The sequence below is a fragment of the Larus michahellis genome, chromosome 24 (genome assembly GCF_964199755.1).
Source record: "Larus michahellis chromosome 24, bLarMic1.1, whole genome shotgun sequence".
NCBI lineage: Eukaryota > Metazoa > Chordata > Aves > Charadriiformes > Laridae > Larus > Larus michahellis.
In genome coordinates, this window is record NC_133919.1 from 1,263,379 (window position 1) to 1,284,417 (window position 21,039).

General features: G+C 68.2%; 3 protein-coding genes across 5 annotated transcripts; 2 read left to right on the forward strand and 1 right to left on the reverse strand.

Moving 5' to 3' along the window:
• Positions 1 to 25: 25 nt before the first annotated feature.
• Positions 26 to 2,901, reverse strand: CREB3L4 (cAMP responsive element binding protein 3 like 4). Of its 2 annotated transcripts, XM_074566400.1 has the most exons (9): positions 2,690 to 2,901; positions 1,742 to 1,861; positions 1,419 to 1,638; positions 1,224 to 1,318; positions 1,059 to 1,136; positions 873 to 979; positions 705 to 773; positions 338 to 600; positions 26 to 252 (listed from the first exon to the last, which is right to left on the reverse strand). In XM_074566400.1, the coding sequence occupies exons 2-9, from the start codon at positions 1,856 to 1,858 to the stop codon at positions 26 to 28; spliced, it is 1,176 nt and encodes a 391-aa protein (XP_074422501.1). In that variant the 5' UTR covers positions 1,859 to 1,861; positions 2,690 to 2,901. The 2 variants fall into 2 exon arrangements, with proteins under 2 accessions (XP_074422501.1, XP_074422502.1); XM_074566401.1 differs by lacking the exon at positions 2,690 to 2,901 and having other exon boundaries at positions 338 to 425; positions 525 to 600; positions 1,059 to 1,318; positions 1,742 to 2,478.
• Positions 2,837 to 6,498, forward strand: SLC39A1 (solute carrier family 39 member 1). Its single transcript, XM_074566402.1, has 4 exons — positions 2,837 to 2,876; positions 3,640 to 3,914; positions 4,690 to 4,820; positions 5,727 to 6,498. The coding sequence occupies exons 2-4, from the start codon at positions 3,737 to 3,739 to the stop codon at positions 6,369 to 6,371; spliced, it is 954 nt and encodes a 317-aa protein (XP_074422503.1). The 5' UTR covers positions 2,837 to 2,876; positions 3,640 to 3,736; the 3' UTR covers positions 6,372 to 6,498.
• A 1,805-nt stretch (positions 6,499 to 8,303) lies between these two features.
• Positions 8,304 to 20,938, forward strand: CRTC2 (CREB regulated transcription coactivator 2). 2 transcript variants are annotated; one of them, XM_074566791.1, is made up of 14 exons: positions 8,304 to 8,497; positions 12,534 to 12,635; positions 12,963 to 13,079; positions 13,302 to 13,363; positions 15,091 to 15,159; positions 16,601 to 16,704; positions 16,961 to 16,990; positions 17,219 to 17,298; positions 17,506 to 17,555; positions 17,712 to 17,956; positions 18,515 to 18,963; positions 19,403 to 19,699; positions 19,783 to 19,966; positions 20,063 to 20,938. In XM_074566791.1, the coding sequence occupies exons 1-14, from the start codon at positions 8,327 to 8,329 to the stop codon at positions 20,269 to 20,271; spliced, it is 2,169 nt and encodes a 722-aa protein (XP_074422892.1). In that variant the 5' UTR covers positions 8,304 to 8,326; the 3' UTR covers positions 20,272 to 20,938. The 2 variants fall into 2 exon arrangements, with proteins under 2 accessions (XP_074422892.1, XP_074422893.1); XM_074566792.1 differs by lacking the exon at positions 16,961 to 16,990.
• The last annotated feature ends 101 nt before the right edge of the window (positions 20,939 to 21,039 follow it).

Here is a 21,039-nt window from a genome sequence, read left to right on the forward strand (position 1 = left end):
GGCAGGGGCTGCTCTCCGTTGCCTGTCACATCTCATCCCCGAGTCCGCGTTTCACTGCCCCCACATCCTGGCCTGAGGAGTTGGTGCCCAGCTCCATTCTAAGGGGGGGCCCCCCATCCCTGTGCCCCTCCTTGGCTCTGTCTTCCTCTGCAGGTCCTGCCTCTTCCACCCACAGCCACCCTGGTGCAGGGAACGTGACTTCTCCGTCCGGTCCCAGCGCCTCCTCCTGTGTCAGGATGTTCCTGGAAATCACTGTGGGAACAGGGAACACCGGGATGGGCAGCACTGCCAGGGGTGTGGAGCTGCAGCCGGCGCTCCCCCCGGGGCTCCCTGTTACCTCCAGTGGGCCTGTCGCCATCCCGGCTGCCCCGGTGGAAAGGGCTGTAGCTGGGGAAGAGGATGAGTCCCAGGGAGAAAAGCAAGATCTGCCAGGGAGGGACAGGGTTGGCGTGTGTCACCATGCGGTGCTGGGGGAAGCCAGCGGTGCCGGGGGACATGGGGGTGACATGGTCCGCGTGCCGTACCAGGACGCAGGTGCCAGTCTGGGCAGTCTTGTTGGACGTCTGCATGATGAGCACCTGCAGCTGCTGCAGCAGGGACCTGTGGGATGAGGGGTCAGCGAGCGCCTGCCCCCGCGGGTCCCCTCCCGTCCCCATCCCATCAACATGTCCCTGTGCCAGAACCCTGCCCCATGCTGCGCTCACCTGTTGAGATTCTCCAGCTCCTGGACTTTCTTCCGCAGCTCCTGGTTCTGGGCTGAGCATGCGGCCGCCCTGCCCAGGCATAGACGGGGGTGGGTGAGGGGACATGTGGTGGGGCATGTGCTGGGGACACGGTGGGACGTGGTGGCTCATGGTGCCACTGGTGCCCACCTGCTCTCCAGCCCATCCAGGTACTCCTTCTTCCTCCGCCGGCTGTCCTGGGCTGACTGCTTGTTCCGGATCTTTCTCCTCACCTTCTTCAGGATCCGTTCCTCGGCCTGGGGGCGGGTGGAGGGGTGAGCCCTGCCCCACGTCACCCCCCTGGTGTCCCCCCCGTGTGTCCCACTACACACACACCTGGGTGAGGGGCAGGGTGCTGGGCAGCGTCACCCCTTCCTGCGCCAGCAGCTGTTTCTCCTCCTCTGTCAGGCAAAGCTGCGGAGAGATGGGGACAGGCGTGGGGACGGACTGGGAGGGGGGTTGGGGGGGACAGGGATGCAGGGGGGGGCTGTGGGGACTCACCGTGAGGCTAGGGGCAGGCAGTGGGGCAGGCAGCGGGGCAGGCAGCTCGTTGATGATGCAGGAGCCGGGGAGCAGCGTGGGGCACAGCCAGTCATCTGCAGGGGGTGGAGGTGGCCGTGTCCTGCTTGCCCTGAGCCCAGCAGGATGTGGCCCCCTCAGGCCGAGCCCCCCTGGGGGGGTCTGAGCCCCACTGACCCAGCTGGATGGAGACGACACTGCCGTGCAGGGGGGTGCTGAGGTCGCAGACCACCTCGTAAAGGGCGGCTGGGGGGGGCTCGTTGGCTCGTGGAGGGTCCGGGCTGGCATCCTCGGGGCTGTGGCCACCCGGGGAGGCGAGGTGGTGGCCACCCAGGCTGCAGACCTCGTTGGGGTTCACCATCAGCTGCAGCAGCTCCTCGGCTTTGCTCCCCTGCGGCTGTGGAGATGCTGGTGGGGGACGCTCGAGGGGACCCTGAGGGCTCCTGTGACACCCCTGCGGGGGGTCCCCCCTGCCCCACTCCCCCCCTGCCCCGACTCACCCCGTCCTCGGGGAACATCCAGCCCTCGAAGGCCAGATCCGAGCCGGAGAAGGGGGGATCAGGGAAGACACTGCCTGGGAATTGCTCCTCCGGGAGCTCCGGTGCCTCCGGTTCCATTGCCTGGGTCAAAGGGTGAGCAGGGGCTACCGGGGACCCCCCTGCCCCGGGCCGGGTGTGGCGGCCGCTGCTCCCGGTGAGGGGCTCCGTGGCCTCACAATCCCCGTCCCTCGCTTCCCGGTTTGCAGCTGCCTCCGCCCGGTGCCGGGGCTCGCACCAGGATCTCCGGTATCCTGGGCAAACCCAGCCAAATCCCACCCCCGGGAGGTTTACATCGCTAGAAAGGCCGGGATCCCCGCCCCCGGCATGGCCCGGGGCCCCCCCGCCTCTACCGGGGACCGGGACAGCAGAGGGACCAGGGAGAGCCGGGCTGGGGGCTGAGGCTGCCCGGGGACCGCGTCCGAGAGGCACCGGGGGGCAGCAGTGAAGGGCTCCTGGGGAGGACGGGGACACCGGGACTGGTCCCGGGGACCGGTGCCCTCTCGGTAACGGGGAACCGGGACCCCAGGAAGGGTCTCAGGGGCCGTTTTCGCCCCGGTAACGGGGTCCCGGGACCGATTCCCTCTTGGCAACGGGGAACCGGGACCGTTCCCGGGGGCTGGTGCCCCCTCGGTAACGGGAAACAGGGACCCCGGGGACAGTTCCCTCCCGGTAACGGAGAACAGGGACACCGGGGCCGGTCTCGGGGGCTGGTGCCCTCCCGGTAACGGGACCCCAGTGCCAGTTCCCTCCCTGTAACGGGGAACCGGCACACTGGGACCTGTCCCGGAGGCCGGTGCCCTCCCGTTAACGGGACCCCGGGGCCGGTTCCCTCTCGGTAACGGGGAACAGGACCCCCGGGGCCGGTGCCCTCCCGATAACGGGGCCCGGGGGGCACACACGGGGACTGACCCGTCCCGGCGGAACCGGCCACGTTTCCCGGTGCGGCGCGGTTTTTTTTTTTTCTTTCTCGTTTCCTATTGGCTGCGGCGCGCGTCACTCAGCGGCACCGGCGGGGCTTTTCGCGTCGCTATTGGCTGCGGCGCGCGGGGCCGGCTCCGCCCTCTGGAGCGGCGAGGAGGCGCGGGTGCAGCGAGCGGTGAGTGCGGGGCGGGGGGGACACGGGGGAGACACCGGGGCCTTGGACCGGGACGGGGACCGGGAACCGGGACCGGGACACAGTCCCGGTCCCGGTCCCCGATCCCGGTCCTGGATCCCCGTCCTGGTCCTTGATCCCGATCCCCTGGCCCGGGCCCAGTTGTTGATCCCGGTCTCGGTCTTTGATCCCCGTCCCGGTCCTTGATCCCCATCACGGTCCAAGGTCCCGGTCCTTGATCCAGATCCCCAGTCCTTGATCCCGGTACCGATCCCGGTCTTTGGTCCCGATCCCCGGTCCTTGATTCCGGTCCCGGTCCTTGACCCCCGTCCCGGTCCGCTGTCCCGGTCCTTGATCCCGATTCCCGGTCCTTGATCCTGCTACCGATCCCCGTCCTTCATCCCTGTCTCGGTCCTTGGTTCCGATCCCAGGTCCCGATCCCGGTCCTTGATCCCGATCCCCGATCCCGGCCCTAGTTGTTGATCCCCGTCCGCGTCGTTGATCCCCGTCCCGGCCCTTGATCCCGGTCCCGGCCCTTGATCCCAATCCCGGTGCCGGTCCTCGATCCCGGTTCCGGTGCCCCGTGCCGTTACCGGAGAGCTGTCCCGGGTCCCCCGGGGATCCCCCGCCCACCCCCCGCGGGGCCCCGGACCGGAGGGGAGGGTGTCTCGGCGCCGGCGGGGCCGGGAGGGCGGTGTGCGTGTGAGTCACCGGGGCCGGGAGGCGGCCCCGGCCGCTCCGACGTCCCCGTCCCGTCCCGCCGCAGCGCCGGGAGGCCACGGGGATGCGACGGGCGACCGAGGAAGCGGCGGCCGGCGGGAGCCTCCCCCGCGGCGGGCGCTGAGCTGCCGGTACCGGGCGGGATGGCGGCGGGCGGGAGCGGGGCCGGGGCGGCGGAGCTGGCCTGGAGCCCCGGGGCGGCGGCGCGCCCCCCGCCCGGTCTGGAGGCCAAACTGGGATCGCTGGTGCTGCTGCTGCTGCTGCCCCTCGCCTGCGGCCTCGCCCCGCTCTGCTGCTTTCGGCAGCCCCCGGGCGCCGCCGGTACGGGACCGGGGGGGGGTCCGGTGGGGTCTGGGGGATCCCGGGGGGTCCCGGGGGTCGGGGCGTTTTGGGGGTCGGGCTGTGCCAGGGAGGCTGCGGGGGGGCGGGGATCTCATGGGTCTGGGGGATCCCAGGGCGGGGGGGGGGCGGTTCTGGGAGTCTGGGGGGGGGGGTCTGCAGGATCTCATGGGTCCGGGGGATCTGTGAGATCCTGGGGGGGCCCGGGGGGTTTCGGAGGTCCAGGCAGTTTGGGGAATCCTGGGGGCTGAGAGCGTCCTGGGGGGTCTGGGAGTGTCTGACATGTCCCAGGGAGTCGGGGGGGGTCCAGGGGTCTCACGGGGGCTTGGGGGATCCTGGGGGGTTTCGGGGGTGTCCTGGGGGGCCTGGGGGGGGGTTGGGGGTTCAAGAGGTCTGAAGGCTCCGCAGGGTCCTGGGTGTCTGAGGGGTTCTGAGGGGTCGGGAGGTCTGAAGGATCCCGGCGGTCTCAGGAGTCCGAGGAATCCTGGGGGGTCTGGGGGTTCAGAGGGTCAAGGGGGGGACGGTGTGTCCTGGGGGTGCCTGTGATGTCCCACAGAGTCGGGGGGGGTCCAGGGGAATCTGGGGGGGTCTGGGGATTTCAGGGGATTCCAGGGGCCGGGGGGGGCTCGGAGGTCCGGGGGGTCTCAAGGTTCCAGGAGTCTGGGATGGGCTGGGGACAGGGCTGTCACCCGGGGCAGGGCTGGGGAGGAGGGGGCTGCAGTGGGGGTCCCAGCGGGGTGTTGTCCCCCCCCGGCAGCTGCCCGCAGCCCGGTGCTGAGCCTGGTGAGCTGCTTCGCCGGCGGCGTCTTCCTGGGCACCTGCCTCCTCGACCTCCTGCCTGACTACCTGGCCAGCATCAGCGCCGCGCTGGAGGGGCTGCGCGTCACGGTGAGCGCCCGGGACCCCCCTGCGGGCCTGACACCCCCCCGGACCCTGCCCAGGGGGACCGCGGCTCTGCCCCGTGGGGTTCTCGGTGTCCCTGTCCCCGGGATCGGGGTCAGCAGCTCTGGCTGGGTGTGGGGGGGTCAGGTATGCTGGGACAGCGGGGAGGGGGACAGTTGGGACAAGACGGTGGGGATGGGACAAGAGGGCAGGGGGATGGTTGGGACAGGCTGGTGGTGGGGGACAGTGTGGTAGGGGACAGCAGGAATGGGATGGTGGGGAGGGGGACAGCAGGGATGGGATGGCAGGGAGGGAGATGAGCGGGTGGGATGGTGGGGAGGGGGACGGTTGGGACAAGATGGTGGGGATGGGACAAGAGGGAAGGGGGACGGTGGGGACAGGACTAGTGGGGATGGGACAGTAGGACAGCAGGAATGGGATGGTAGGGAAGGGGACAGGGGGACAGCGGGGATGGGACAGGGGGAGAGCAGCAATGGGATGGTGGGGAAGGGGACGGTGGGGTTGGGGACAGCAGGGATGGGGACAGTGGGGAAGGGAACAGCAGGGATGGGACAGGGGGACAGTAGGAATGCAATGGTGGGGAAGGGGACGGTGGGGCTGGGGACAGTGGGCTGGGGACAGCAGGGATAGGGACAGTGGGAAGGGGACAGCAGGGCCGGGCTGGTGTCAGCGGAGCAGCCGGGAGGGGACAGCGGGGCCAGGAGAGGACAGTGGGGCTGGGACAGCGGGGCCGGCCGGGCAGGAGGCCCCTCGTGTCCCGCCATGACTCATGGAAAGATCCTCCTCCCTCTGCCTGCGGCTTCCCGGCAGCCCCCGCCTCCGCCTTCCTCCCGGGGGGGGGACACGGCGGGCGCAGGCGCCCCTGAACCCCCCCTTTCCCCTTCCCCCCAGCTCCAGTTCCCCCTCCCGGAGTTCATCCTGGCCATGGGCTTCTTCCTGGTGCTGGTGTTGGAGCAGGTGGCCATGGTGCAGCAGGAGCCGTCGGCCGCGGCGGAGGAGACGCGAGCCTTGCTTCCCACCACCGCCTCCATCCAAACGCCGCCATCGTCCTCCTCGCCGTCCCCGCGCGTCCCCGCCGTCCCCGGGGGTGCCATGCGCGCGGGGCTGCTGGTGCTGGCGCTGGCGCTGCACGCCGTGCTGGAGGGGCTGGCGCTGGGGCTGCAGGAGGGCGAGGGGGCCGTGCTGCGCGTCTGCCTGGCCCTGCTGCTCCACAAGTGCGCCGTGGCCTTCAGCCTGGCCCTCAAGCTGCTGGGGGGCCGCCTGCGCCCCCCCGCCGTGGCCGCCTGCCTGCTCCTCTTCGCCATGATGTCCCCGCTGGGGGTGGGGTTGGGGACGGTGGTGGCGGCGGGCGCGGGGCCGCGGCAGCGCCTGTGCCGGGGGGTGCTGGAGGGGCTGGCGGCCGGGACCTTCCTCTACATCACTTTCCTGGAGATTTTGCCCCAGGAACTGGGGGTGGCCCAGCACCGCGTCCCCAAGGTCCTCCTGCTCCTGGCCGGCTTCGCCCTCGTCACTGGCATCCTCTTCATCAAGATCTGAGACGTGTCCCCCCGCTCCTCACGCGGTGGGGGTACAGCAGTGCCCTGGGGGGGACAACAGTGCCTTGGGGGGGTAACAGTGCCTTGGGGGGGACAACAGTGCCTTGGGGGGAGGTGTCACAGTGCCCCAGGGGGGTTATAGTGCCCAGAGGGGGGACAACAGTGCCCTGGGGGGGTCACAGTGCCCTGGGGGAGAGGACAACAGTGCCTTGGGGGGAGGTGTCACAGTGCCCCGGGGGGGTCGTAGTGCCCAGAGGGGGGACAACAGTGCCCTGGGGGGGTCACAGTGCCCTGGGGGAGAGGACAACAGTGCCTTGGAGGGAGGTGTCACAGTGCCCCGGGGGGGTCGTAGTGCCCAGAGGGGGAACAACAGTGCCCTGGGGGGGTCACAGTGCCCTGGGGGAGGGGACAACAGTGCCTCGGGGGGGGGGTTGCAGTGCCTTAGAGGGGGGTCACAGTGCCCAGGGATGGGACAACAGTGCCTTGCGGGGGGGGGGGGGTCGTCACAGTGCCCTGGGGAGGGTGTCACAGTGCCATGGGGGGGAACAACAGGGCCTCTGGGGGGGGACAACAGTGCCTTGGGGGGGACAGCAATTCCCGGGGGAACAACAGAGCCCTGGGGGGCATCATAGTGCCCCCCCCCAGGCCTATACAGGCTGAGGGGTCCAGGCCCCCCCAGTTTTGCGAGCGTAGAGGGGGTGTGCTCTGTTCCCAGCCATGGGGGGGTTGTGGTGACCCTGCTGTCGTCGTCCCCCCAGTGTTCCACCAACTCCCCCCCTCCATGTAGGACCCCTCTGCGCCCCAAAGTGCCACCCCAGGGCTTGTCCCCAGCGTCCCCTGAACACCCCGGGGGTGGCGGCTCCCCGCCCGGCTCAGCCCCGTGCCTCAGTTTCCCCACCTGCCCGGGAGGAGCAGTGCTGTCCCCCCCCCCCCGCGGGACCCCAGGACGGGGGGATGAACATGTCCCCTCCACACCCACAACTGCCCTCACAGCGCGGGGGGGCACGAGGGGGGGTGCAGCCCCGACCCCCCGGCCCTGGACGGGGAGGTGTTGGATGAAGCAAATAAAGGACTGAACCGGCTGGTGCTGCCTCTGCCTGGGGGGGGGGTGTGCGATATTGGGGGTGGGAGGGATGACAGTGCCCGGGGGGGGTCCACAGTGCCCCCCCCCCGGCCTATACGGGCTGGGGGGTCCAGGCCTCCCCAGTTTTGCGGGGGGGTAAGGTAAGGGTGGGTCTGCTCTGTTCCTAGCCATGGAGGGGGGTGACCCTGACGTCGTGTCGTCTCCCCTCAGTACTAACCCCATGCAGCATGACACCCCCCCCCCCGCCCTGCTGCCCCCCCCCCCAGGGACCCCCATTGCGCTGCCCCCCTCCCTCCCTCCCTCCCCAGGTCATGCCACTGTGGTGTGTCTGTCCCTTTGCGTGTCCCCCCGCCCCCGGGCCCCCTCATTGAGGTCCCCCCAACCACCCCCCCGGGTCCCCCCCATTGCTGTGCCCCCCCCCCACCTCGCGGTGTGTCCCCCCCGGGCCCCTCTGTTGCGGTGCCCCCCTCCATTGACGTACTCCCCACTCCTCCCCCGGCCCCCCCGCTCCGGTCCCCGCCCCCATCCCCCGAGTCCCCCATCGCAGTGCCCCCCCCCCGGACCCCCCATTTCTGTGTCCCCCCCCCGCAATCGGTGCCCCCCGTCACCCCTCGCCCCGGGGGCGGCCCCGCGCGGTGCACGCCGGGAGCTGTAGTCGGACCCGCCCTCCCCCTCGCGTGTGTGCCCGGGGGGGCGCAGCCCGGGGACTCTGCTTCCCGGCGGCCCCTGCGGGCGCGGCGCGGAGGCTGCCGGGAGTTGTAGTCCCCGCCTCCCCGCAGCCCAGCGGCGGCGACGTCCCGCGGACTCCCCGTCCCGGCATCCCCCGCGCGGCGGCGGCGGCGGCGGCGGCCGGAGCGGCCCGAGCAGGGAAGATGGCGGCGGCGGGCGCGGGGGCCGGGCCCGGCTCCGGTGCGAGTTCCTCGGCCGGTGCCGGTGCTTCCAACCCGCGGAAGTTCAGCGAGAAGATCGCGCTGCAGAAGCAGCGGCAGGCGGAGGAGACGGCGGCCTTCGAGGAGGTGATGATGGAGATCTGCTCCACCCGGGTGAGCGGCGCCGCCGCGGCCTCCCCCCGCCGGATGCGACACGGGACCGGGGGGGGCCGGGGGCTGTGAGGGGTCGGGGGCGGGCATGGGGGGCTGTGAGGGGGCCGGGGGGGGGGCGCCGGGGGCCGTGGGATGTGGAAGGAGTCGGGGACTGGAGGGGGGTGTCGGGGGCTGTGAGGGGCTGGGGGGGCGCGTGAGGGCCCGGGCGGGCCCGGGGACTACGAGGGGCCGGGGACTGGGGGGGAGGTCGGGGGCTGGTGGGGGCTGTGGAGTCGGGAGGGTTGTGAGGGGGTCGGAGGCAGAGTGAAGACCTTGGGGGCGGGGGGCGCTAAAGGCGGCCGGGGGCTGTGAGGGGGGCCGGGGGCTGGTGGGGGGGCTGTAAGGCGGCCAGAGGCAGAGTGAAGGCTTGGGTGGAGGGGCGGTTTTGAGGGGCCCAAGGGCTGTGTAAGGGATGGGGGGCTGTGGGGATGAGGGGAGAGAGCATTTGGGGGTACAGAAGGAGGGGGGGCTCAGGTAGGGTAGTGGGGGCCAGGGCCTGTGCTGGGGCTACAGGGTGGGGGGACGGATCAGGAGGCACAGAGGGGATGGGGGGTGCTCAGGTGGGTGCCCAAAGGGGCTGGGGGGGTTGGGGGTGGCAGAGAAGATGGGGCATCACCCCGAGGTTTGGGGGTGGGTGTGCATTTGGGGTGCTGGGGGGTGCGGAGGGGCCGGGAAGGGCTTTCCCCCCCAAGAGAAACGCTCCTTCTCCGAGTGCCCACCTGTACCCTGCTCCTTCCCCCGGGTTTATTTTGATTTATATTTTTATCTGGCCACGGGTATCTCGGCATGTGGCTCGCTCCGGACCGTGGCCGCTGTGCGTGGGGACCCGCCGTGTGTGGGACTCGCCGCCTCTGCTGCCGAGTGCACGTCCTGGGTGGAAAAAGCGACTCGCCCTCTGCAGCACCCGAGGCTTTGCCGAGGCACTCGCTGCGGGGGCGAGGAGGGGATCCCCGTGCCCACGGCTCTGCGACGGGCTCTTGTCCTGTCGCAGCCTCATGTCGCCTCCACCAGGCGTGGGGGGGCCTGTCCCTGGGCACTGGGGACCCTCGGGTGGCTTGGGTTGGTCCTTCCCATCGATGCGGCCAGCTCCCGTGGGAAGTGGCGGATGCTCCATCCCTGGAGACACTTAAATTTAGCTTGGCCAGAGCCTGAGAAAAGGCAGTGTTGGGAGCGCAGATGAGTGTGCCGGATCTGAGCCGGCAAAACTGCCCCGCATTTGGGAAAGGGGAGTCGTGGACCCCCAAAGGCTTCTTGGAGGGACCTCGGTGGCAGGAGGGGTGCTCTGGGAGGCTGGGAATGCTGCGGGGCATCTCCAGGAGCATGGTTTCCCAGGCGGGGGAAGCCGTTGAGAGGAGATGGTTGGCTCTGGTTCACATTTTGCTCTGTGCCGACCCTGCAGAGTCGGCAGGGATCCGACGGCCGTTTTCCAAGATGAGGGTTTGGTCAGATTTCAGCTCCCAGAGAGGCGGGTTGCACCAACCCCGGTGATGGGGCTCTGCAGTGCTGTGGGTCGCCGTGCCGGTGGCCGCGGGCTCTGGCACCCAGCGCCGTCCTTCCCAGCAGAGACAGGATGGATGAGCGAAGGGAGAGGAGTGCGGAATTGAGGGAGCCGGAGACACAGGGAGGTTCTTCCAGGTGACAGGGACCGCTGATGGGGAGGCTCATGTGTCACCCCACGCTTGGGGTCGGCGGGACTGGGAGAAGAGTGGAGCAAAATCCATCAGAGCTTTAAAAAAGGGGATGTTGGGGTCGGAGATACCCGCTGGCGCCCTGGGTCTGGCGAGGCAGCAGTGACCTGACATCCACGGAACCGAGGTGGGTGACAGCGACAGGGTCCTGCTGGCCCCCAGGGAGCAACGTGCACCGCTCCCTGCCCAGCCGAGAGCAGTCCTGTCCCCGGCAGGCAGATGTCCTGTGCAGGATGTGCGGGGACATCTCTCCGGAGGTTTTGTCCCCTGTCTTGGCAGGACGGCAGGCAGGAGGCGTGACCTGCGCATCGCCAGCGAGTTTGGGAGTGGGCTGGAGCCTTCTGCAGCATGTTTGCACAGTAAACAGCTGGTTAATGTGCAGCAAAGCCGGGGGGAGAGGCAGCAGGACCGTCCCCCCCGGCTAATCCCTGTCCCGGGATGCTTCCTCTGGGAGTTCACTCCCCGCGTGTGGGACCGGCAGCCCCAGAGAGGCGCAGAGCAGCACAACCTGGGACAGGAGCTGGTCCCCATAGGTCCCCTCTGTCATTGCCCACAGGGCTGCGGGCAAGGAGCTGGCAGCGGTCATCGCGCCGGCAGCTTCTGCCCCACACGGGCACCTCCCTTTTGTGGCTGCTGGCTGGGGGAGAGGCAACTGGGGGGCTGCTGCCCAGCTCTGGGCTGCCCCGCTCCCACCGTGGGGGTCTGACAGCCCCTCAAGCTTTGCTTCGTGTTTCCTGGAGTTTTTTTCTGGCCGCTTGCGAGCTGCTGCCTGATTTCGGCCTCGTCTGGCTCTGCTGGCTCCCGCAGGGACCCTGGCTCCGAGAACAGAGCAAGATCCCAAGACCTTAAGCCCCAGTGCAACTCCTCACACTAATCCTGCAGTGCCAGCGCAGCCAGCTGTTGACTAAATCTCCCATTTTTTTGGTGGTTTGTTGTTGTGTTTTTTTGTTTTGGTTTGGTTTTTTTCCCTTGGATCTGGATTTTGCTGGTCTTAAGCTTGGGAATTTGCTGTCGCAGGTTTCCCGGCTGCAGCCCATTTCCAAGCTGCTTTTTGTGCTTCGTCTTCTCATTCCCCGGGGTTTGTCCGGGACCGATGAGTGCTGGTGCTGGCTGGAGCGCGGGGGTGCTCAGGGACCCCCCAGGTCCAGAGGGAAGGTGGATTCCTACGTGCTTGGCCTTGGCTCTGTGGATTGGGGAAACCCTCCTTCCCCGGTGGGATGCCAGACGGCGGGAATGGGACATCCCCTTGTGCTGGAGGGGATGATGGTGGCTGTGCTCTTTCCCGGGATGTGGGCAGCGGAACGTCTTCCTGCTGCTGTCGGGATGAGGAAGTCTGTGCTGCTCACGGCGGGTCAACCCCCCGCCCGGCTTGGCTGCGGGCGGGCTCCTGCCTGCGGGGCTGGGCCAGGAGGGGGCTTTCGGGGGCCACCTCGGCACTGCTCCTGCCCTGACACCCCGGCTCTCTTCTGCCATGGGTGTTTTCCTCTGCTGCCGAGCACGGGGGGCCGGTTATCTCCCGCCTGCGGTTTGCCGTGACTCCTTCCCTCGGCCTTGAGCAGCGCTGGGAGCCGGCGGGCTGCTGTGCCATGCCAAGCCGAGCTGGCAGCCCTCCCTGCTCACCCTGCCGGAGCCCCGGCCCCAGGCTGGGATCTCCCCCGGTTTTTGGGCTGCGGCACTGGTGTTGCCGACAGCTCCAGGACTGTCTTTAGTGTGGATGAGAGGCTGGAAAAGCCAGCACCTCTGGATCGAAGGGGACGGGCTGACCCACCGACCGCTGGTGCCTGAGGAGCCCAGAGCCCTCTTGGGTGGGCGTGGGGGCTTCGGCTGTTTGTGGGGGGAGCGGGGCTGGGCTCAGCCTCTGCTCCAGGGATGTGGGAGCCGCAGGCTGTGGGAGAGATGTGGCTTTCCCCGCTCTGCGCTGCTAAACCCAGCGGGGGCTCAGCGTCCTTCCTACACCAGAGCACCCACGGAGGGAGGAAAGTCCCTTGCAGGGCTTCCTCCGCACCCGATGGCTTCAAAGCTGAGAGGTACTGGGCACCTCAGGCCCTCCTGGCCTGTTCCTGCACGGTTCCTGAGGCCACCGGGTCAGACATGCCTCGCTTGGGGGCCACCTCCTGTGGGACCCCCCAGGGGCTCAGTAGCAGGCGTGGGGCAAGCTTGGGGCTCAGCTGCAGGAGAGAGAGCATGAGGATGACCCGCCGGAGTGGGGATGAGGATGTCTCGGGTGTAATGGGGCAGTTCGGAGGAGCCCCAGCACCGTGGGGTGCCTGCTGGCCCGCCCTGACCTGCCTCCCCCCGCCCCGGCCCAGCTGCAGGCACAGAAGCTGAGGCTGGCACACAGCCGGGGACCCTACTACAGCGGCTCCCTGCCCAACGTCAACCAGATCGGCAGCGGCGTCTCCGATTTCCAGGTGAGCAGCGCCCGCTCCGCCAGCCAGGGGCTGCCCTGGGGGGTCTGGGGGGGCTGCCCCCCATGGCACAGCGGCTGCCACCCCTGGTGCCTTGGGAAGCGGGCTCAGGAGCTGCATCAGGACTCGGGATGGGTGTCGGGGAGGAGGAAGAAGAGCCTTGGGGCATGATGCTGATGGGGACGAGGGGATGTTCTCCTCTAACCCCCTTGCCTGGCCCCAGCTCCATGCCCCCGGCAGCGCTGCCGGGGCAGTCGAGGGGGGGCTGATCCTGCGCCCCCTTCCCTGGCGAGCGGGTGGTAGGCTCACCGCGCTCTCTCCTCCCCACAGGGCCCTCTGCATTCCCCGCTGGACTCCACGCGCAGCACCCGGCACCACGGCCTGGTGGAGCGAGTGCAGCGGGACCCACGCCGGATGATGTCCCCCCTTCGCCGATATGTCCGACAGATATCCTTTATCCCGTCCCCTCCCGCCCCGTCGGCGGGGACAAGGACAGCCTTTCCTCCCACTGCTGGGGCTCCTGCCCCCATCCCGGTGCCCCCAGTGCTCGTCTCTTTGGGATTAGTGAGCATTAGCAACGCGTGCAGCCCTGGCCCGTCTGCGGGGTTGCACTAGGTGCCTGCACACTGCCTGCCCAGCCCCTCGTTTGGCCCTTAACGTGCCTCTCACATCGACAGCTCTCCCTACGGACCGACCTACCTGTCGCCTCCGCCTGAGCCGAGCTGGAGGAGGTAAAGACCCTGCGTTTTCTTGGCTCCCGGCACTTGTTTTCTGGGTGTGGGTTTCCAGCCCCGCTGCCTCCCCGTGTCTGTGGGGTCGCTGGAGCCTGGGGCTCACTCTGTGTTAAAGAGCACCCGGAGGTTTGGAAAGAGGCAGGTTGGCAGGAGCCCAGCGCGGGAGAGTCCCTTGGAACGGGCAGCCCTCCCGGGAGGATTTACACGGCTTCCCTTGCCGGTCCGTGGGGGAGAAACCAGAGCTGGGGGGGACAGAGAAACGCTGAGATGCTGGGAGTGGGGCTGGGAGGTCTCCCACCTCTCTGATTTTGGGTGCTGCTGCACCGTCTCACAGAGTGGGGGGATTTTTAAGGGGAAAATGATTTCATCGTGCTCAGAATAGCCATCTCTGGTGTGCGGGGCAGCATCCATCCGCTGTGGTAGCGGGAAGAGGGATCCTGTCCGAGGTGAATCACGGAGCAGCCGAGCCCCAAGCCGGAGCGCACCCCGAGCATCGGCTCCACCCCAGGGAGGTCCCGATGAGCTGCGGCTCCGCACAGGAGCTCGGCTCAGCGCAGCTCAGCCCATTTAGAGGTCGCTCAGGGCTCCTGGGCTTTATTTTCAAGGCTGCCCTTGTGCTAAAGTGCTGTGCTCAGCACAGCTCTCCTTCCCCAGCCCGAGGACCGTTCTCGCTGCTCGTGCTCCTGCCATGGTGCCTTGGTGCCCGGCACAGCTCGGCTGCTGTCTCAGTGCGCCGGGAGCCGGAGGGGCCATGTGTGCCCCTTCTCTCCAGCCCGGTGGTGACACCGGTGGTGGCAGATGCCGGTTGGCAGCCCTGGGTTGTACCACACCAGGCTGTGGCTCTGCTGGAGGTTCATGTTGTGTCTTGCACTTTGTCCCCTGCGATGAGCCTCTGCGCCGGTCAGTCCAGAGTGCGAGGGCTGCGGCCTCGTCCCCTGACACATCTTCCCCCATCCTGCTCTATCCAAGCCCAGCTGCCGGGTGCCCTCTCTGCCATCTTCCCTGACCTCCCGGGGCAAAGCCTTGGCTTTTTTCCCTGAAAGAAGAGGTTGTGTCAAATCCGCCCTGTCACTCGCAGCGTACACAGCCACCCTCCCCACTCCCAGGAGCATCTCGCTGCAAATCCCGCTGCAAATTCCTCACCCTGGGCTTGGGCTTAGGGGCGTTTTGTCCCTTTTCCAAACAGCTGCCTTCCCTTGGCTCTCGCTCCACAATTTTCCTGGGTGCTGCTGGAGGGGTGGGTGGTCTCTGGCCCGTGGTCCCTCTGCTTTGGGGCAGGGAGACCCTCTGGTGTTGCCCCAAGGACCCTCAAGCGTTGCCCCAGCGTGCCTCAGCCGTCACAGCGTTGACTTGTGGTAGTTTAGGGTTTTTCACACGGAGAGGTCTCACCAGCTCCTTCCTCATGGGGACCTAAAGATTGAAACAATCTCGGCTACGGTCTGCACAGCCTGGCCATGTTTTTGGTTCCCCGAGGCCATCACTGCGGCATCTGGGCTGCGAGCAGAGGGTTAAGGCAGGGAACGGGGTGAGGACGTTGAGGATCAGCCCCGGCCTGGTACCGAGGGGCGTCCCCAGGACCGGCAGAGATACCCCAGCTTGTGCCCGCAAGGCAGCCTCCTCCTGCTGCCCTTGGCCTCCCCGCTGCCAACCCTCCCTCCTGTGGGGCAGTGCCGCCCTGCCCCTTCCCCCCACCCCAAGTAACCCTGCTCTTTCTCCTTACCAAGGACCATGCCCTGGAGTAACTTCCCTATGGAGAAAGGACATTTGTTTAGGCTGCCGTCGGCTCTCAACAGGTGAATGATTTTTTCATTCCTTTTTCTCTCCAAGCCGGGCTCCAGCCCTTCCCCACGACCCCCTGGGTGGGCACAGCCCCGGTGGTACCAGCTCCAGTCCCCCAGGAGAAGGGAAGGGGTCTCCAGGCTGCCTTATCCACCAAACGAGGGGGACCCCTGGGGTGGAGGTGGCCGTGGGGACCCCGGGGAGGAGGTGGCCCTGTGCACCCTGGGCTTGGTGCCTCCACGGGCTCCGTGGTCCGGCAGACACTCTGAGCTCCCCAGGGAGCTGCTTTTGGAGACACGGGGCTCCTGGATGTGGGACAAGGTGTACCCCAGGGCTGCCCTGGCTCAGTGCTGGCTACGGGGTCAAGGACCTCGCTCTGCTGCAGCTGCTTGGTTTCACCCCGGTGTGGCACGAGGAGCAGGAGCCAGCGCAGCCCCGGGGGATCGGGCCACCTCTTGGGACCCCAGCGAGGTGACAGGGCAGCAGGTTCCCCATGGGGTTTGAGCACAGGGAGGAGCTGCCCCTGCCAGCCTCAGAGAGCCACGGCTTTGCCCCGTGGGGGCTGGGGTGGCTTTGGGGTTGTCCCTTTCCCCGGGGACAGCAGGGTCTCAGCAGGGCAAGCCGGGGCTCGGGGCTGGCACTGGCACATCACTAACGCTGCTCGTGACCGTCCCGGCGCTGTGTCCCTTGGGCCATGGGGGGAGTGGTGCTGGCACCTCCCGGGGCCCGGTGCTGTGCCACAATCGGGCGCCCATCGCTCCCCGTCCGGGCCCCGCGCTGGAGGGGGCTGCGTCCCATGGGCGGCGGGGGGAGCTTCCTGCCTCCCAGCTGCGCCGCAGCTGAACAATATCCCCCTTGTGCGCTCCCTGGACTCGTCATTAGCTTGAGCAGCCTTTTCCCAGCCCCTCCCTGCGCTCCTCTGCTTCAGACCAACTAATTGGGAACACAATGGGTGTAATATCCCTGGATCCTCTGCCCCTAGCCCCTCCAGGGCCCCTCGGGGAAACTAAAGGTCCCTGGGGGAGCCTGTCTGCCCCTGTGCCAGGGGTGGCGAGGGCTCCGGGGCCTTCGCTGTGGTGGCAGAACCGTCCCTCGGAGGAGGTGGGTTCAGGGCAAGCCCCAGAGTGTCTGGAAGCGCCGGACAAAGGACCCCCCTGGACCATCGCGTGGGGAGGGGAGGGCAGGGCTGGCAGAAGGGCACAAGGTCCCCTCAGAGCCCCTTGGCATCTGCCCCCAGGGCTCGTCCTGGGCATGGCAAGTGTTGGACATGGAGGGCTTTAAAGGAAATGCTCGTTCCTCCAGCGAAACCCTCTGTGCTCCCCTTCCCTTCTTCCCCTTTTTTGCCTGCTGTCCCGGCCCTGCTCTCGCCCACCGTCCCGGGGCCGGGGCTGATGGGGGGGGGTTGAGGGGCCAAGCCAGGGCCCGTCTGGTGATCACCTTTCCTTTTCCAATCAGAACAAATTCCGACTCGGCACTTCACACGAGCGTGATGAACCCCAACCCCCAGGACGCCTACCTGGGCCCCTCGCAGGGCGCCCCGCCGCCCGGCCGCCGCAGCGGTGAGTGTCCCCTCCCTTGACACCTCCCTTTCCTCAGCGGGACCCCCCTGCTCCCCACCTCCACCCGGCTTCCTTGGGACCCCCACGCCCCTTTCACCCCTTGAGGACACTGTGGGGGGACCGCATGGAGCCCTGTCCTTCCGCAGTGGGGTCACGCAGCGGCCCCCTCCCCTTCCTGCCTTTGCTCTGTGGTGCTGGCTGATGTCCCCCCTGTGTCCCCATGTGCTTCCACTAATGGTCGCCTGCTCTCCTGCAGGTTTTCTGGATGGGGATGCAGACAGTAAAGGTGAGCGCCTGCCCGCGCCTGGCCGCATGGCACCAAGCCCGGCACAGACCCGTGTCCCTCGCCTTGCAGTCTGCAAAGAGCCGAGGCAGCGGGTGGGATGTGGGGGGCCAGTGCCCGGGGACCTTTCTGTGGTGGGGGGGTCTGTTGTGCCCCACGCGTGATGGGTGGGTGGCTGCGGGTGGGCTGTGCCACTCTCCCTGTGCTGACCCTCTGCTCCCCCCTCGCCAGTGTTTCTTTTCCAAGTGCCTCCCATCGAAGAGACCTTCGACGACAACAAGCATTCGCTGAAGCCCTGGGACACCAAGAAGGTGGGCGCAGGAGGAGGACAGGGAGGAAGTGTCACCCCCTTGTCCCCCTGCCCGGGCTGCCCGCTTCCTGACCGTGGGGTGTTGCGACACCAGGGTGGCTCTGCCCCCTTCCTGCCTTCAAACCGCGGCTGGCCCAGGGTTTGGGGCGGGGGGAGCGCAGGTTCAGCATCCCAGCCTCGCATCACTCCTCCTCCTTTCATTTCCCAGCTCTCCTCGTCCTCGGCCCGTCCACGCTCCTGCGAAGTCCCTGGGATCCAGTAAGTCCTGGGTTGGGCTGGGGGGCACGGCTGGGCAGCCCGAGCCCACCGGCGGCTGCGGAAAAGGGGCTGGAGCCAGGGGGCCGGGCTGCTGGGGAGGGGGATGCCTCCTAGGCAGCGGCGTTCCCACACTGAGTGTGTCTCTCTTTCCCCCAGCATATTTCCGTCCCCGGATCAGCCTGCCAACGTCCCCCTCATCCCCTCGGCCCTCAACACAGGGGGGTCCCTTCCCGACCTCACCAACCTGCACTTCCCCTCCCCGCTGCCCACCCCCCTCGACCCGGACGAGACCACCTACCCCAGCCTGAGCGGGGGCAACAGCACCAGCAACCTGGCCAACACCATGACGCACCTGGGCATCAGCGGCAGCATGGGCCTGGGGACGGGCTACGACTCGCCAGGTGAGGGCTAGCCCCGTCCCACTGCTGCCGGCAGGCAGGGAGACACCGGAGCCGACGTCCTGGGTGGCAGGACCAGCCGCCGGGATGTGCAGGGAGCCGAGAGATGCTCCCTCATAGTGGGGAGCCCCCTGCAGCGAGTGCTCGGGAGGGCTGGGGCAGACAGGACCCCCCCGGCTGGCATCCCAGAGCCGGCTGTGGCGGAGATCGGCCTTTCCGTGTGATCCCGGCCTGGGAGCGGGGTGGGCAGAGCAGCAGGGTGTGACGGGGGACCCTGTGGGGGTGTGGGATGACAGTCCCGTTGGGGAGCCTGTCGCCCACCCTGCTCCTGCCCCAGCACCCTCCGCTTGCTGAGCCGGAGCGTCCTGAGCCGCCGGTGGCGCCGTTCCCGGGGTGTGTGTGTTTCTGTCTCTGTCTCCATCGTTTTGGTCGCCTCCGTCACCTTCCATCCCACCCGGGGCAGACGGGGAGCCCCAGCCTGGCCCGGCCCGGGGAGGAGAGCCTGGGGCGCGAGGCGATTCCGTGGGTAACGGTGGTGTCTCTTCTTTTTTGTCCCCACAGGACTTACCTCACCTATGCAGAGCTCCCTGAGTAACCCGTCCCTGCAGTCCTCGCTTAGCAATCCCAACCTCCAGGCCTCCCTGCGAAGCCCCTCGCTCCAGTCCTCCCTCAGCAACCCCTCGCTCCAGTCCTCCCAAAGCAGTTCCTCCATCCCTTCCTCACTCTCCAACCAGTCCTTGCCTTCCTCCCTCTCCTCCTCGCTCAGCAATCCCTCCCTCCCCACGTCCCCCCGCAGCCAGCCCATGCAGTCTTCCCCCAGCAACCCCAGCCTGCCCTCCGGCTTGAGCGGCTCTTCCTACGCCCCCATGGTGCAGGCGTCCATAAACACCTCGCCCCGCCGACGGGTCCCGCTCAGCCCCCTCACCCTCCCAATGGGTGGCGACTCCAGAAGGCAGCACCCCAAACAGTTCTCACCAACAATGTCACCCACATTGTCCTCCATCACCCAGGTATGCATGGTCCATCGCCCGCGCCGGCCCCCGCGCCGCGCGCTCGCCTCCGTCTCCTCCTCCTCTTCCTCCTCCCTCCACTTCTCTCTTTGTCTCGTTTCCATCCTCATCTCAGACACACGAAGCCCCTCGCCCCCCCCCGTCCCACTTTGGGGTCAGGGACGGGGGACACAACGCGGCACGTCCCAGCTGGGGCTTCCCCCACCCCGGATTCCTGCTCCGGAGGGGGGAGCCCGGCCTGTGGTGGGGTTTTGGTGCTCGGTGCTGCCGGTGGGGTTGAAATTTGGGGTCTCCCCAACCCGCTGCCGGGGGCGGCACCGGGGGCTGGCGGAGACGGTCCCTGTCCCAAAAGAGATGGGGCACCGAGCAGAGGGGCCGGATCCTGGTGGGCGCTGAGGTGGGCGCAGGCTGACCCCCCCCCTCTCCGCTCTCTCCGCAGGGGGTGCCCCTGGACACCAGCAAGCTGCCGGCCGACCAGCGGCTCCCGCCGTACTCCTACAGCCAGCCCGGCCTGCTCCTGCCATCCCAGCCCAGCCAGAAAGCCCTGCACCAGCCCGTGCAGCCCCCCCCGCAGCCGGCCATGCCCCCCGCCCCGCCAACGCGGCCCCCGGCGCCGCCGGTGCCACCCAGCGGGGCCACGCAGCGCCCGTACCCCCCCCAGTACCAGCCTAACGCCTCCCTGCCGCAGCCGCAGCAGCAGCTGGGACAAGCCCTGAGCGACTTCGGCTTGGGCAGTGTGAGTGCGCCCGGGACGGGGACGTTGGCGGGGGGGACGCAGCAGGGATTTTTGGTCCCCATAACCCCCCCCTCTCCCCGCAGTTCGACCAGTTCGGGATGGGGGAAAGCCCCACCGGCAACAGCGGGGGCTTCCCCGAGGAGCTGGGGACCCTGAGGGACCCCTGGGGACCCCCAGCCGAGGGCACCTACGACCCCCACGTCCTCAACCGGCAAAACCTGAGCAACTGCAGCCGCCACGGCCCCATCCCCAACATCATCCTCACAGGTGGGTCACTGGCAGCCCCCTCACCCCCGGGGGAGCGGGACGTCGCTTAGGGGGTGCTGAACCCCTCTTTTATCCCCCCCCCCCGCCGTTTCCCAGGGGATTCTCCCCCCGGCATCTCCAAGGAGATCGCCACGGCGCTGGCCGGCGTCCCCGGCTTCGAGGTGGACGCGGCGGCTTTGGGGCTGGAGGAGGATTTGAAAATCGAGCCCCTCACCCTGGACGGACTGAACATGCTGAGCGACCCCTACGCGCTGCTCACCGACCCGGCCGTGGAGGACTCCTTCCGCACCGACCGCCTCCAGTGAGGGGCCGGGGGGGCGCTCCGCCAGCACCCCCGCCCACCCGCGGACACCCACCCCCCCTGCCTCCGGACCCCTCCCCAACTTTCCCCCCCTCCAACTCCTCTTTTTCACTTTTTTTTTTTTTTCCGGTAAAACGGTGGGGCCACCGCTCCCTCCCCAGGGAACAGGACCGGGGGACACTGGAGCCGGTGGGAAAGGGGAAGGGGCGAGAGCCAGGCGCTCCCCGGCCCCCCCAAACCCCGGTGGGGAGGGGGCTCCCATCCCTCCCGGGGGTGGCTGTACATAACCCCGTAGGTAGAGACCCCGGGGGGGGGGGGGTGTAGGGGGGGGCCGCTTCTGTTTTTATTTTTTTTTCTGGCTAATCATCATGTTTAAGGAGAAATCCTGCTCTCCCCCCTCAGCTGCGCCCTGTGTGTACCCCCAGCCCCCTCCCCGCCCCCCCCCCCCAACCTTTCCCAGCTGCTGGGGACCCCGCGGGACGTGTAGAAAGCACTTGTAACTTTGCCCCCCCCCCCCCCAAAGCCCCCCCAGACCCTCGGGGGAGCGCGGGGGCCCTGTCGGCGGGGACCTGGGGCCCCAGGACCCGTGTGTCCCCCCGCCCCAGGAGGGAGCCAGAGTGATTTATTATTATTATTATTTTTTAAAATATATTATATGTTAATTAAATGCCCCCTGTCATGGTGTGTGGCTGATTTCATGGGGGGGAGGGGGCTCCCGGGTCCCCCCGGGGGAGGTTTGGGGGGCAGAGGGGGGGGTTCAGCTGCTGCAGAC